Source organism: Medicago truncatula, chromosome 2, assembly GCF_003473485.1.
Source record: "Medicago truncatula cultivar Jemalong A17 chromosome 2, MtrunA17r5.0-ANR, whole genome shotgun sequence".
Classification (NCBI taxonomy): Eukaryota; Viridiplantae; Streptophyta; class Magnoliopsida; order Fabales; family Fabaceae; genus Medicago; species Medicago truncatula.
The window spans coordinates 7886686-7902987 of NC_053043.1; the positions used below are offsets into that span (position 1 = coordinate 7886686).

General features: G+C 31.1%; 2 protein-coding genes and 1 long non-coding RNA gene across 3 annotated transcripts; 2 read left to right on the forward strand and 1 right to left on the reverse strand.

Annotated features, from left to right (window-relative positions):
* Nucleotides 1-1800: 1800 nt before the first annotated feature.
* LOC25486111 (protein trichome birefringence-like 11) lies at nucleotides 1801-2181 on the forward strand. Its single transcript, XM_013607307.1, has one exon. It carries the CDS (start codon nucleotides 1801-1803, stop codon nucleotides 2179-2181), a length of 381 nt encoding a protein of 126 aa, XP_013462761.1.
* A 3699-nt stretch (nucleotides 2182-5880) lies between these two features.
* Nucleotides 5881-14125, forward strand: LOC25486113 (3-dehydrosphinganine reductase TSC10A). The gene is made up of 4 exons (XM_024777419.2): nucleotides 5881-6604; nucleotides 11601-11748; nucleotides 12201-12491; nucleotides 13629-14125. The coding sequence occupies exons 1-4, from the start codon at nucleotides 6080-6082 to the stop codon at nucleotides 13646-13648; spliced, it is 984 nt and encodes a 327-aa protein (XP_024633187.1). The 5' UTR covers nucleotides 5881-6079; the 3' UTR covers nucleotides 13649-14125.
* On the reverse strand, nucleotides 8168-9645 carry LOC120578132 (uncharacterized). Its single transcript, XR_005644072.1, has 3 exons — nucleotides 9488-9645; nucleotides 9026-9102; nucleotides 8168-8423 (listed from the first exon to the last, which is right to left on the reverse strand). It is a non-coding gene; the product is annotated as an uncharacterized lncRNA (long non-coding RNA).
* Nucleotides 14126-16302: the final 2177 nt, after the last annotated feature.

The window sequence follows — 16302 nt, forward strand, 5'->3', positions numbered from 1 at the left end:
TTATTATGTTAAGAAAAAAATATATTAACAAAAAACATGTCATGTCATTTCATATTTACCAACTAGTTCAATTGATAATATATTAAACACTACAAATTCAATATGTTATATATCAACTATAAAAAAAAAAAAAAAAAAATCTAAACCAACTCAACAGTTTGCAAATAAGTTGGGTCTCCTTTTTCGTAAATTTTGTATATATTCTAACAGTTTGTAAATAAATTGGGTCTCAACGTCAAATAGGAAACATATTTTCATAGAAATTATTTTAATTCATAATATTTGACTTAATCTAGTCTCTCTATTTATTTGGTCCAATTCCACTAAGCATATTCCCTCTCATATTGGGATGTTTACTTATTTCTTTGTGCCCTTGTTTTATTTAGGCTAAATACTCCATGTGTCCCTTAAGCTAGATGTTACTAATAAACTAGTCCTTTAATATTTATTTTATATTTTAACAACTTAATCCTTTAATTTATTAATTTTTGGTAAAAAAAAATTGTCCGTTAAATCATAAAATATTTACATTGTTATCTGTTTTTTTATCCAATTTCATTAAAAAGTGTTTAATTATCATTTAACACTGAGGTAGTAAGTGTAAAAAATGATTAAGATACCAAACATGATTACTTTTACACACACTTTCTCCTTCTTCTTTCTAAATTAAGATATAATTTTACTGATAAATATTTCATAAACATTATAAATCAAGTAATCAATTGATTTCGTTTTAAACTAAGAATGAATAATACAAATTAAAATCCTAGTTTTGGGAACAATAAATTTGGACTCACCAACTTAGTATTAAACGTAGGGATGGCAATGGATACCCATTGGGCAGGGTACCATAGTGCTCATCCCCATACCCGCGTTTTAAAAAAATTCTCATACCCGAGCTCATACCCTCGTGGGCAATAAGTTTGGTGCCCATCCCCATACTCTTTGGGTATCTAAGTGCCCGTACCCGCACTTTCACAACAAAAAGATAATAAATAACAAAAAATATCACAACATAATTAAAATATGATATGAAATATTCTAAATCAACATATAAAATATTACGCATCATATTATTTAGCCAAATAAAAAACATCTAAAATATAAAAAATAAGTGCATATTACAATAAATATCAAAGACTTTGGATTAATTAACTAAATTTAATATAAATAAAATTATTGGTATAGTATATATAATGTGCGGGCATGGGGCGGGGTGGGTACTAGAGAGCCCATACCCGCACCCATACCCATTCAAATTTGCAGGTAATTACCTGTGCCCAGACCCATATCCAACAATGTGGGTATTTCCCCGCCCATCATGGGTATTTTTTGCGGGTGCCCATTGGACTTGGGTCCAATTGTCATCCCTAATTAAACGTCTACGTACACACTTTTTAATTAAATTTGATGAAAAGATGGTATTGATAAAAATATTTTAGGCTTAAATGACTAACTTGTTGCAACAAAAAGTAAAGTTGAATGACTAACTTGCTAAAAAAATTAACCAGTGCCCCGGGGCATTGGTTAAGGAATTATATATAAAAGGAAATATTGTCTTCGAAATTGTATATTCTACTTTTTGAAAGTTAAAAAAATATTATGTTCAATGCAAAAATTAATTTTTCTTTCTACTTTTAGTTCCTTAACTAGTACCCGGAGACACCGGTTAAAGGACCGCATAATATATTCGACCCTTGTTTGTGTCAACTTAATATATTTCAACTTAAAAGTAGATGGAATAAATTTAAGACTTTGATTGGACTTTTTCATTGATGAAAAAACAGATTCAATGCAACAATGATGTTGGAGAAACTAAGAAACAAGCGCCTAGTGTTTGTTGGAGACTCAATTGGAAGAAACCAATGGGAGTCACTACTGTGCATGCTCTCTTCTGAAGTTCCTAACAAGGAATCAATTTATGAAGTAAATGGTAGCCCAATTACAAAGCATGAAGGGTTCTTGGTGTTCAAATTCAAGGATTTTAACTGTACAATAGAGTACTATAGAGCTCCATTTCTTGTGTTGCAAAGCAGACCTCCTAAAGGAAGTGCTAAAAAGATTAGGACAACCATAAAACTGGATCAAATGGATTGGAACTCTTGGAAATGGAAAGATGCTGATGTTTTGGTTCTTAACACAGGACATTTGTGGAATAATGAGAAAATCATCAAAGGGTAATTCAATCCGTCTTTATTTTTAGGTTTGTTTTTGCATTTGATTCTTGTAAATATAATCAACTTTGGTTTTAGTTACTCTAAACTTTTTTATCATGTGGTTAATGAAGAACCATCTAATGGATGACACATCTTTGAGTTATTACTATTAGAAAAACAAAAACGTGCAGAATGCATTCATTGGAATGCTAGGTCGTGTTGTCATTTGGCTTTGTGTTCGCCACATCAGTTTGTCAAAAATCAACAAAGATCGATTTATGTTGATGAAGTATAAAATAAAAAATTATCCTGATTAAAATCAAAGTTTGCTATATTTAGAAGGACTGAATGAATAATCAAGCCTTATTTTTATTACTCTAATTTATAATAAGCGACCTATATAACATTTATCCTTTTTTTTTTTATGTAAAATTGACAGAAATTTTTCATGATTGTCCGGGGGTTGTTATTTCCAAGAAGGTAAGGAAGTTAAGTTGGAAATGAAGGTAGAAGATGCATATAAGAGGTCTATTCACACAACATTGAATTGGATACAAGATACGATAAATCCTAGCAAGACTCAAGTTTTCTTTTGTACTTATCCCCTATGCATTTCAGGTTTGTAATTTGTTTGACAATGCCATGAACACTCTCTTACTTTCGTTCATTCACTTTCTTCATTTAGTGTTCATTTATGAGAGAGATAGACACATATGATAACTTTGTGAGATCCACTTAATTACTAATCTACATGTGTCTATCTCTCTTATTTTGTCCATCAAAGATGCTCTAAAAAGACCATACTACTAAGTTATAAATATAATGTCCGATTTACACCTATCTCCAAGTAGAATGAAACTCCATCTCACAAGGTTACAAAATCAAAGTATTACCACTAAACAGTCTAAACTGACACATGAAAAATTGTTCAAGAACAAACTTTAGAATAAATGTGTACAATTGTTCAAAACCAAAATTTATGTGACATGTATTACAGAGGTGGAGATTGGAACAAAGGTGGAAAATGTCATTTGGAAACAATGCCAGAACAGGGGTCCGCATTTACAGTTCAAAATTGCCAATTCTGCAATATTAGCACACAAAAACACTTCCAAGGTATTGAATGTAACAAAGATGACAAGTCAGAGAAAAGATGGACATCTATGTAAATATTATTTGGGTCCTAATGCAACTTCAAATCGCCAAGATTGAAGCCACTGGTGTCTTCCTGGTGTACCTGATACATGGAATGAGCTACTTTATGCATTGTTTCTCAAATATGAAACTTCTTATTATAATATAATGCATGGTGCTGCTGATGGAAACCCAAAGCTTTTCCCGCTGTGAATGTAATTAAACCTAATATTTTTATATGCCTTACAAAATTGTTAATGTGCGGCTTCAAAAACAATCTATTCGAAAATTAAAATGTTAAAGAAAATAACGCTGGTTACTATTTATGTGTTTATTCAGGTGTCATTGCAGGTTCTTCTGATATTATGCTTGTTGAGTTGTTTACAATTACAAGTTACCACGGTGTATGATATTATTCAAGAATATGGGTATCAATGAGTTTGTTTGCTATTCTGATTTACTTCTTTGCATCAATCTATCAACTGTCCCGTTGTGAAGTACCAATGTCACGTCAAAAAAAAGTTATCAACATGAAGTGCTTAGTCAAGCCATAAAAGAGATGTTTCTGCTTCTCACATTCTTAGAGAAGAGAATAGAATCGGTGTGTAGACTTTTTGGTTAAACTTGAAGTTTCTTTAAACAACGATCTATTAATTCGTATTTCTCCTTTAGAAGCATTGCTTAATCATTTTAGAAATGATTTTTTAGGAGCTTTTTTCTTTAGGGAGTATTTTTTTCTTTTCTTTTTGGTCTCCGTTTTTGTTTTGTTTGTTGAATAGCTTTCTAACCCAAAAAAAATATAATACTAAAATTCACGTGAGCAAAATTATTAACACTTAAAATTATTAGTCAACTCAAATTTGTATGAATGTATTTAAACAAAAATTATTATATCTTCAATTTATTTTAAGCCAAAATCAATTGTACATAATTAATTAATTCATAATCAAGTTACAAAATCAAACATACACTAAGGATCACTTTAGTAAGGCTTATTTTTGAGCTTATAACTTCTACCAGGGCAGTGTTAGCCTTGGTAGCTAGCCAAAATATGCATTTAGAGCATATGCATGTGAAGAGAACATTTCACAACAATTTATGGCTCTGTTTGGTAAAAACAGCGAATAGCTTATAAGCTAGCTGATGATCGATAACTTATAGCGGATAGCTGATAGTTAATGACTTATAGTTGAAAAGTTAATTAAAATGTTTGGTAAAATTAGCGCTTCAACTAGCTGATAAATATAAAAGGACATTCCTGATTCATAATAAAATTTATATTAACTAATAATATTTTAGATATTTGATAAATTCTTGTTTTTTACAAAAATTGGCAATTTAAGTATTTATATATCATTAAATTAGTTTCTTTTTTTTGCTAAAATTTTATTTTGAATTATTTTTCATTTCAGCTTTTATACTTTATAAAAAATTAAAGTGTAAAATTTTATTTTAAATCAAAATAAAAAATAATATACCCATAAGATAAAAAAAGAAAAAAAAGGTGCTAAAGGAAAAAAAACAAAAATGCATATATATTGAAGGGACAAGTTGTATACAACGATAACATTTTTTTTAGAAAAAGAAATTGCTATAAAAAAATCGTATATTAATTTGAAATGCCCACTCGGTGTTGTACCTTAAGGTAATAGCCTCATTTTGTTTTAAATTATATAAGTAATATTATTATTATTAAGGGTAAAAGTGGATTTTAATTAAAATAATAAGGGTAAAACTAGAATTAAAAGTGAGATGCTATAAGCTATAAGCTCAAACGCTACTTGAAGTAGCTTATAAAAAATAGCTTATAAGCTCGTGAAATAAGCTACAAGCTCGTTGTAAAAAGCCATTATCAAGCAGAATTTTTTTTGTCAGACGAGTTTATAAGCTATCCGCTATAAGCTCTAAGCTCTTTTTTAGGTGTTACCAAACAGACTAATTTACATGGACCTAACAAAGAGTTTCAAGAATATTGGGTAGGAAAGACTAGCTTGTAAATCGAAGAGATCTTTAAAATGGTTTAAAACATTCTCCGATACAAGCGTTTTGATTTATACATACATACTTGAGATTGATTGCAGAAGGTGTGAGTATGATTAATTGATTATTGATTGTGTTTATATTAGGAGCTTATGATTGTTGTGTTTATGTTAGGTGTGAGTATGACGTCAATTGACAAAATTCCTTTTGAAAACTAAAAAGTTAACACAAGAAAATAAAAGGAAAAAAGGGTGAAGACCAATTTGGTCCTTCACATTTTTTTCACCGACCAATTTAGTTGCTTACAACAATAAAATCTGAAGTAATCCCTTACATTTACAAATTAGTCTCTCTATTAATGGTTGTTTGTTTTCACGTTGAAATCAAAGTAAAATTACGTTTAGGCCACTCCTACATTTCGTAGCTTCTCTAGTTTTACGGTGTACATGCTTTGGGACGCATAAGTTATTCTTAAAATGAGTTGGAGACTAATTTATCTAAAATATAAAAATGTCAAAGACTTTTTTTTTATTTTTTTAATAATAGAGCATTTCCTTTGATAAAAGGTACAACAAGCATTTGTTTCAAAATTACAATCAATGAAATTTCATTCCTCAAAAAAAAAAAAACTTTCAGTCACCAATTTATGAAGTATAAGTCCAATTTTGTCAATGCAGCCATAATAGCATGAGAGCACTTACACAAAAAACAATAACAGTTTTGTTACAGTGACATAGAAATCGAAGAATTCTTCAGATTCAAACTTTTTCTTTATCGTTATAATCGATTTTGATTTCGAAGCTTCAACAATGGCCGACGCATTCTTCTCCTTCTTCATCCTCCTACCTCTTCTTCTCCTCCCCCTCCTCTACTTCCTCGTCCGCCCCCGCCCCATCAAGATCCCAATCACCAACCGCCACGTCTTCATTACCGGCGGCTCAAGCGGCATCGGTCTTGCCCTCGCCCACCGCGCCGCCGCCGATGGTGCACGTGTCTCCATCATGGCACGATCCCTTCAAAAACTCGAAGAAGCTAAAAACTCTGTCAAAAACTCCACCGGTGTAGAAGTAGCGATATTCGCAGCGGATGTGAGAGATTATGATGCTGTGAAGAAAGCGGTTGATGAAGCTGGACCCATTGATGTGTTGTTGTTGAATCATGGTGTGTTTTATGCGTTGGAATTGGAGAAAATGGAATTGAGTGATGTGAAGTTTACGATTGATGTTAACTTGATGGGTTGTTTGAATATGATTAAAGCTGCTTTGCCGCAAATGAAGAATAGGAAAGATACTTTACCTGCTTCTATTGCTTTTGTTTCATCACAAGCTGGTCAGGTATGGAGTTGGAAATTTTACAGATAAATTATGTTTATTATGGCCATGTTTGGATAAACAGCTTAATTTGAAGTTTATACCATAAGTGTTTCTGTATAAGCTATTTTTATAACAAAAGATAAAGTAAAGTTAAATTTTTTTCTTTTTTGTGGAACATGAGAATAAAGTAAGCGTAGCAGAGATTAGGATGTTGCGTTGGATGTGTGGTAAGACTAGACTGGATATGATTAGAAATGACACTATTAGAGAGAGAGTGTTGGAGTAGCACCTATAGTTGTAAATATGGTGAAAAATAAGCTTAGTTGGTTTGAGCATGTAGAGAGAAGACATGTAGATTCTATAGTCAGGAGAGTAGATGAGATGGAGGATAGTCATACAAAAGAGGTAGAGGAGAAGCTATTAGGAAAGATTTATATATTTATGAGTTGGAACAATTTGACAAAACTTATGTCTGTAGGTAAGCTCAAATAAGTTGATCGAAACTGGCCTTATGTTTTGTTTTACTACTTACTAGTTTATGTTGTTATTGGTGTTTTGTGTTGTGATTTTTAGTGTGGGATTGATTGATTATGAAGTTAACTTGTGTATTACCGGTTATGCCGTGACATTGTTTTATGGGCTTTTTGAAATTGTGTAAATTTAATTATGCCACTCTAGATTGAGCTAAATTTATTCTTAAGATATTCATCTCCATTTTCTATACCTTCCCTATACATCTGTTGGCTGCTAAATAATGAGTTAATTGGATAATTTTGAGAGCACTTATAGTTGAATTGTGTCTGAAGAAGCTAAAGAAACTATCTCTATTTGATTAGACTTAAGAGTTTGGATTCTCACTCATCTACTGTGTTTGGAAGAAGTTGACAGATTGGTTGTTAGGCTACAGAAGTTGATTTGACGCCCCTTTTGTTGTTACTTGTTACACAATGTGTGTGTAATATTACTAACTAGATCCCCCACCCGTGCTGTCGCACGGGTCATTTATAGTGTGTAATAAAATAAAGTAGAATATAACATATAATATTTGTAGATATTGGATAAAGTCAGGTACAAAAAAAGTTCCAAGACTATGATATATGGTGTCTAATAAAATTAAGCATAATACACGTAATATCTTTGACAAAGCAATATAAACTAAATATTGTTAAAAGCACGCTAAATGAACCTCAATGTGAAATATTAAGCATACAAAGTTAACACTTCAGCCAGTTAGAATACATTCTCAACACAATAAAAAAGAAAGTTTTTTTCTTTGACAAAAGAATAAAAAAGAAAGTTAGTACATATACTATGTAAATCTGTCATGTAACAACAAATACCTCCAAATGCTCTTAATCAGTTTCCAAATGACCTGCAATTCAAGTAAAATATAAATAGCATTAGATATTATAGTACATATAGCATAATATGTAACTAATATTTAGCATCTTTCAATATGGAATATGCCTATTAAACTTTAACATACCAGTAACCTCAAATTCCCTTAATTTTACCAACAGTATGAGCAGCATGATCCTTAGACCAATGATATTGAAATACCCCTAACAGGTAACAGCTTCTGGTACAAATTCAAAACACCTGGACACACAATTGCCAACTAAATTAACCAATCACAGTTAGATAGACACGAATAAAATGATGGTATATAATGTAGTAGTTTAACATTTACCTGTCTTCATGCAAAAATAGTGTATCAGCCAAACAGGATAATTGACTTCACATCAACTGTCTTAAAATAGTGTAGCTAGCATGATTCTTACATCAGTGATTTTAAAAGATGCATAAATGGCTAACAGCTTCTGGTACAAATTGGAATCGCCTGGACACACAATTGCTAACTAAATTAACCATTCACAGTTGCATTCAAACTAATTAAAGCAACACATATAACTCATCAGTTCAGCTGAATAAAAAAACAAAGATGAAGAAACTAAGAGGAAATAACATGGAGATGAATATTTGCAGATATGAAACACACAGAAGAAAAAGAAGGCAAAGTTTAGAGAGGATTCAAAGGAAGACAAATAAAACTAATAGTAGAATTAATAGTATAATCTTAATTGATCCTCAAGTTGTTGTCAACAATCAACGATCATGGAATAGACATAAGTTTAAATGTGTCAAAGTTTCCAACAGTGGTCAAAACTTACCAATATTGATCTTCATATTTTTGACAGCAATCAAAGAACATGATATTATTGAAATTATATAATTGGAGGGGTTGGATCTCAAAAGAAAGAGGTTACACATGAATTAAAAAAAAACTCCTTTTTGACAGAGTATAAACAAATTTAATTCCACATAGTAGATAAAATTTTGACACGTATCAAAAGAAGAGTAATAATCTTTAAGTTTCTTTGATTGTACACACTTCAAGTAGTTCATTTGATTCACAATATTTTTTCTAGTTCCAATTCATACCTGAAAATCCTTATTTCATCTCGACCTTCAAGATCTCTGCAAATGCCCATTCCAAAATTGTTGAAATGGTCCTCCAACTGTCATATCCCAACATATAAACTTAAGTCTTCTTAATTCAAATACAATCTAAAAACATATCAACTACCAACACTATATAGCAATTTGAAAATGAGATACATAACAACATCTGCCAAGACACATTCTCAGCATAAAAGATAATGCTAAATAACTTTTTGAGTTACTTGTTGCATTAAGATTCAAATGTGTAATACATTTTTGGTTAAGGCCTAAAGTTGATATAAAGAATCCTTTCAGAAAATAATATAACTGAGTTAGGTCTGTTCGAATATCATTATAAACTTCAAACTAAAAAATCCACCAAAAATTTGTTTATTTTCAACATTGGAACATAAATCAAACAGAAGAAGAAAAACACATTATAGTACAAAGACATTGTCATACCACTATGAGCTCTGTCCCACCATTGCGAGCAAGTTGTTAACAATCCGAAAAGGGATTCAAAATCTAGAATACCTTGTTGCTTTAGAAGGGCTGAAACAATGAAAAGAAAAGATCAACAATCGCAGAAAAAACATGAGAATAAAAAGAAGTAACGTTAAAAGGAGGAGGGAGAGAAAGATGAGCAAAAATAAGACAGTGAGAAGAATATGAGAATACATGGTGGAATCAGAGTCATCTAGCTATCCCTCAGTTCTTGATGGCTAGTGGTTTTAATTTTTTTTAACATAGAACACAAACCTCTAAGAAAATTCAAAAAGCAAGTGAATTGTTTTGGTCTCATAGCCTCTTTCTATAGATTGTCAAGCTCACTTCGAAACATTGAACTCAAATTATTTGCCATGATTAGAACAAAAACCAAAACAACCACCATAACAAAAAAAAAAGTGAAATACAGAGTTAAACATCATGAACAAACACACCCAAAAAATACATCTTCCCATGCTAGAAATTATATAAAACAGAAACTCACAGCCCCGTTTAGTTCTTCAACTATTTTTAACCAAAGCTAAAGACTTTTCAAAACAAAAATTAACAATGCCCAATCGAGCAAATTGATTGGTTCAAAACTGCAGTACTTGAAAACCCAATTGCTCTATTTTGATTCTACACCAAATAGTTGCCAAATTAAAGCTCATATTTAGAATCCAATTAGCGACGCCAATCCCAAATACGTTACCAATAATGAATTAAATGAAGAAACAACAGTATGACATAGTATTAGTCACATCCAATAGTATGAAAACAATAGCAAAGAAGTAAGTTTCAACCACGCTAAACTTTTGTTATTCTTTTCCAATGAAGGTGGAGCAGAACAACCAACAAAGCTGTAACATAAAACAATAAATTGCTGTAATTATTAATGTAATGGTAAAATAAAGTATTTGTAAGCTTCTCTCAATTTGTTAACATTGTTATTCATATTAGAAATAAGTATGATGAATTGATAGACTTAACCAGTAGAGTTGGTTTGTTAGAGTGGATGGATGAAGAATGCCCCTGTACTGCATTATCAATATGTTTGTTCTGTCTTTCATCATGTTAGCAAAAACTGAATCTCATTTACCATAAAAAAATCTCAATGATTTCATATTGCCATTGTGGTGACAATTGCAATAAATGGCAAAGGATTTCACTATTCCAACACACAGTTTGTGAATGGGTAGATTTCATATAGATGCTATCATTTTGAAATAAATCTCATATAGGAATAAGATCCACATGGTTTGGCGAGAGATCCACATGAATTGTATTCGATAATAGAGAATGTGTTGCAACGACGGTGTTGCTAACATTGTTTTTCAAATACTTCCTTGGGTGAAGCGTTGCTTCAAACACTGTTGTGTGCCTGCTAAACCAAACCCCCAACCATTATAGGTTATTACTTTTCAATATGTACTTTAAATAGGGCCCTGGTTAATTAATTATGTCTTAAACCCTTGGGGATGTTTTGGAACAAGAGATTGAGCCCCAATGGGTCGTCTTTGTATGGAGGATAAGGGAAGCTTTTTAGGCAAACCTTCTTCTTGTTTCAGAGTTTTGTGAAGGGAATCATAATTCAAGTGAATGAAAATTACCATTTTCCCAACTGTTCTCTTCCCTTCTCTCTCTTTTGATTTCTTCCCTTCACTTCCTTTGCATTCCAACATCTATTCATATCATCTTAAATCTTAATGGCTATCCCATATGCAGTGTTACTTGAAGTGTTGTAAGAGCAGCCTGCTGTTTTTTTTTTCCCTATTATTACTTCTAGCATATCAGTACAACACTTGGCACAAATAAAACATTATTTGCATTAATATTTCTCTTACTGTGGTGAAGTATTCATAGTATCACTCTTCAAAGTTTATAACTCAATGGTTGATCAAGAGATGATCCAATGGTGTGGTTTTTTAGCACAAATAAAACATTATTTGTATTAATATTTCTCTTACTGTGGTGAAGTATTCATAGTATCACTCTTCAAAGTTTATAACTAAATATGGTTGATCAAGAGATGATCTAATGATTTGGTTTTTTATTTCCTTTTTAATTTGGAGTTTATGTCTATATCTAGGTGGGAATTTATGGCTATGTAGCTTATTCGGCTAGTAAATTTGGCCTCCGTGGGTTAGCAGAGGCATTGCAACAAGAGGTTATTGGAGATAATATTCATGTCTCTCTGATATTTCCTCCAGACACGGATACTCCTGGACTTGTAGAAGGTAATATATTGGATACATGAGCTTATTTCATCACACATATTACTTTTCGTAATTGATCTAGGTTCATTTTACATTGACTATGAAGTAAATAACCTTGGCTAAACAACTCATTAGCTTAGTTCAACCTCAATATGGATGTGGAAACAACCTGCAAATGAAGTGCTTGAATATACAACTCCTCTGAAATTATTTAATATGTGAAACAAATTCTGCATCAAATGCCAGATGATTTTGTTAATGATTCAATATATATTGTCTTAAGTCTAGCTTTCATATCACGAGAGTTTCTTTGGGTATAAATATTGTCATCTAGGATATTGTTAGGTCAGTCTTAAATTTTCTGATTTTGTTATGCCAATTGCCAAGTACCATTTTGTGCCATCTCTTGGAAAATTTATGTATCCAGTAATGTAATCCAAGTGTAAGTACAAACTGAAAGGTTATTTTTGCAGAAAATAAGAGAAAACCAGAGCTCACCAAAATCATCGCAGCCTCTTCTGGTTTTATGAAAGCCGATGAAGTTGCTCAGAAAGCTTTTGATGGCATAAGACGTGGCAGTTTTATCATTTCTTGCAATTTGGAGGGTATTGCGTTATCCCTAGCAACTTCAGGTTTATCCCCTCAGAGGTCATTCTTAATGGCATTTGTTGAGGTTATTGCTGCTGGAATAATGCGTATTGCAGCACTATGTTTCCAGTGGAACTGGTATGGAAGTATAGAGAAGTGGCACAAGCAAAGGAAGTGTAAGTGTCTGTTTACTTTTTAAAAACATATTTTGTTTTCATTTTCTAAAATTTGTTGTCAGTTTAAGTTGATAAAAATAAGATGGAAGACTCCAGTAATGAATAATCATGAGTCATGACATAGAGAAGATGGAAGGCTAGTTATAGATAGGGTACTAAATATCCAATTTGCTGCCTCATTTTTATAGGGTGTATCAATTTGGTCCCCTACTTTTATAAAATGTCACGTCAGTCCCTCACTTAGTTGTCACTGGAGTTACATGCGTATCAAGTTGTCCCTGAAATTTCATATTCAGTGTTTACTTGGTCCATGAAATTACATACTTAGTGTCTATGAAATCCAAGCGATGAACAAATACAGGACAAATGGACTAATTTGACAAACTTTCTGCAAAGTGAGAGACCAGCTTAACATTTTATAATAGTGGGAAACGGAATTGACACAATATAGAAAAGTGAGGAAATAAGTTGGGAATTTACTCCTAAATAATGGAATCAGTGTTTTTGGCTAAATTAAAAGCGTTTTCTAATTATAAGGATCCACATGGAAACTGTCGAACAAAAGTGGCAAATTTTAAACTTGGTTACAGAATAAACTTTGAACATGACTACTTAAGTGTAAGTGTACATTGGATATTAGTCCTTGACAATTTGGTTCGCACGGTCCCTTTGATTTAGGAAACAATAGTTTTATATGAAGGCATTTTTTCTAACTCTCTTAAGAATGAATTTATAAATTTTGGCTTTGGTTACAGTTTAAGAATGGTTCAATCACATTTAAATGAAGAATTAATTATTTATGTTCTTATTTACTTCTGCTTTAATGTTCTTATTTACTTTTGTCTCCACAAATTTCATGTATTCAGTATTCTGGAGATTGGTCAGAACTTCTGTTATCACTCCAATTTATGAATGTGAAGTAGACTGTCTAGAATGATTAATGGTATTAGTATCTGTAGCTTTCTTTCATAAAATGATGATTGTGGACCGTCTATGCTGTAAATAAATAAACATGTACATAATAGAAAGAGACATTTTATTGCAAAATGAATTGGTGCACTGTAGAAGGTTAATTGAGTGTTACTTTCGTCATGCTGGGTATCGTTTGTGAATTTGATAATTTGTTTCTTCATACAGGTACACCTCAAAGCACTTGATGCACTCTGAGCTCTATGCTCTGTTAAATGCATAACAAATGTGGTCTTCGTCCACTCGATGAAATTAATTTAGCGAAGCTTAAATCATTGTTGACAAATGAGAACTCCATACACATTTAGTTCTTAAACTTTGTGGTTTCTGATTTTCATCTCCAGGTACGGGATAGAGAGTATGTGGTTATATTTCGCTGACTAGTTTTCATTTCTCATTTCTCAGTCTTGTAAGTAAATTATTATTATTTGCAATTTAGCATCCTAAATTTTGAATTAGTCATTTTACACTGTACTTTTAACTTACTGTATCAAGTTGGCCTCATGTGTTTTCTGTTAGTAAAAGGTGTATGCTCTCTAATTCTATAATGTGTAATGCTGTTTTGCTTGCGTCGATGGATTCGTTAGTAGTTATTATATGCTTAAATCATGTACTATTTATTTTAAGCATGAATGAAGACTTTCTATTGTGTGTTATTTTGTTCATTTATATGTTTGAAGACACAGATTACGTGTTCCTTACATCAAAGATATCATATTCCTCTCCTCGGAGTGTTTGTAATAAACAGAATCTAGGTTTAGCCGAAGATCTTCGACGGGGACTGTGCATATTGGCTATTTGGCTGGGAACTGTGACTTTTTTAAGCTAGCAATCAGTGTAATTTTTCGGCACCAGAGATATGAATACGATTTAGTTGATGATTTTAGTCACTCTTTTAGATGAAAGTTCACTGTAATGTATCAAATTAAAATTATTGATGAGAAAAATATTGGTTAAAATCATATTTGCATAACAAATTTTGTTTATATATTCCTATTGAAAAAGTAATATTCATTCATATAACTACTTCATGTTTCCTTGCTCCAATGCATAAGTATCTTTGACTTGGTTATATTCACACTGGTGTATAAACATTTCGTGTGAAATCTACTCATTACCTTTTTATATATGCTCGAATCATTTACGTTGTAAAGGTTGCTTTGTTATTGGACAAATGTTGTAAAGGTTCCTTAACAGCAGAATTTCCTATTACTTTGACAACCTTTGACTACTTGTGTTTTCATTTTCCCTTTCTTAGTACGTACATCATTGAATATGCTGATTTTCAATTATTTAATTTTTCCGACATAAAATTTTAAAAATTTATCACTTGCTTTCTTAAGCATTGCTCTTAGAAAACTAATTAATACGTAATAAAAAATAAATTAATTTAGAGGATCCTTTCTTGCTCAATTATTGTTAAAGTCAACAGTAGGATTAAGCAAGTACTTCCTTCGGTCTTATATATAAGAAACAATCAATTTTTTAGATTCATTGAATAATTGATGTATCTGATTTAAAATATAGATCAGATACATTAACTATTTAATAAATCTAAAAAATTAAGTGTTTCTTATATATAAGATCGAAGGAGTATATTATATTAGGTTATAAGATTGATAATGTGTAAATCACACGTTAAATTCCTGTTTGAGAATCAGTTTTTGCCATGCACTACTTGGACAATAAAGGGAAATGATCAAAAAAGAAAAAAAGTTCACAAATGTTTTAGAGACACTTGCCAAAAAATTTAAGAGGCATAATTTTCTTAAAAAAGTATATAAATAAATATAGTAAATATATTTTTACCTTTTGTTCTTAAATCAATTCCGATGCGAGTTTAAAAAGAAAGAAAAAACATCTGTATTTATCGTGACTTGGATTTTGGACAACAATTCTGAAATTTATGAAGCTCACGTGATCACCGACACACACTAGGACAAAGCAAGTTGAGAATTGAGACACTCACTTGCCACTCACATTCACATATAATCAATCCAAAAGTGTATACCAAGAGCACAGCTACTTTAATCTAAACTTTATTTATATATATAATCATTTTAGTTAGAGATTTCGATCCTTAATCACTTTATTTATAAATATAATAATTTTAGTTAGATTTGGATCCTTAATCAAATTTCTTATTTGAAAAAGGAAAATAGTATCGAGCACTTCTATGACATTGCGATAGATTAAGAGTTTTGATTCACTTGTATTTTTAATAATAAATATATTTTCTTTTTATTAAATTTAAGACTTAAATATGTAAATGATCACCCTAAATATCACAGTACAATTTAATTTTAATCTCTATAAAAATGTTATTTTGGTTTTAATTCTTGCAAATATAAAATCTTTTGTTGTAGTCTTTTACTGTAAAATCATCTCATATTAAATTTGGATGCTATAATATTTATTTTAGTTCTTATTGTGGGGACTAAAATCAAATATTTTACAAATTATAAGGACCAAATTCAATATAGATTAATTTTGCAAGTCTAAAACAAAACAACAATGACCGTTAGCATATTTAAGCCTAAATTTAATAGGTATTTGTAAATTTTTGTTCTTTCAATTATTTTACTAAAGTTATTCATTCGTTGAAATTGACAGAATACATCATAAAAACAATACAAATTCATTATCACCAGAGCTAAAAAATAACGAATAATCAAAATAAAAATACCCAAGACAGCCGACAAACAACCCTAATTGTCTTGCATTTTCAAAAACTAAATTACAAGAATTGAATTAAGTACCTCTAACTAAAAGTATCTCTACACATTTTTCTACTTACCGACCTATAACATGCTTCTAGTCTATTAGACCGACTCAAACTAAG

What these genes read in the sequence shown, in the direction of transcription:
- LOC25486113 (XM_024777419.2), top strand. Translation starts at nt 6,080, where the DNA reads ATGGCCGACGCATTCTTCTCCTTCTTCATCCTCCTACCTCTTCTTCTC. An exon ending in TTTCATCACAAGCTGGTCAG is followed by an intron (nt 6,605 to 11,600) that starts GTATGGAGTTGG and finishes GTCTATATCTAG; the next exon opens with GTGGGAATTTATGGCTATGT. An exon ending in TACTCCTGGACTTGTAGAAG is followed by an intron (nt 11,749 to 12,200) that starts GTAATATATTGG and finishes TTATTTTTGCAG; the next exon opens with AAAATAAGAGAAAACCAGAG.
- LOC25486111 (XM_013607307.1), top strand. Translation starts at nt 1,801, where the DNA reads ATGATGTTGGAGAAACTAAGAAACAAGCGCCTAGTGTTTGTTGGAGAC.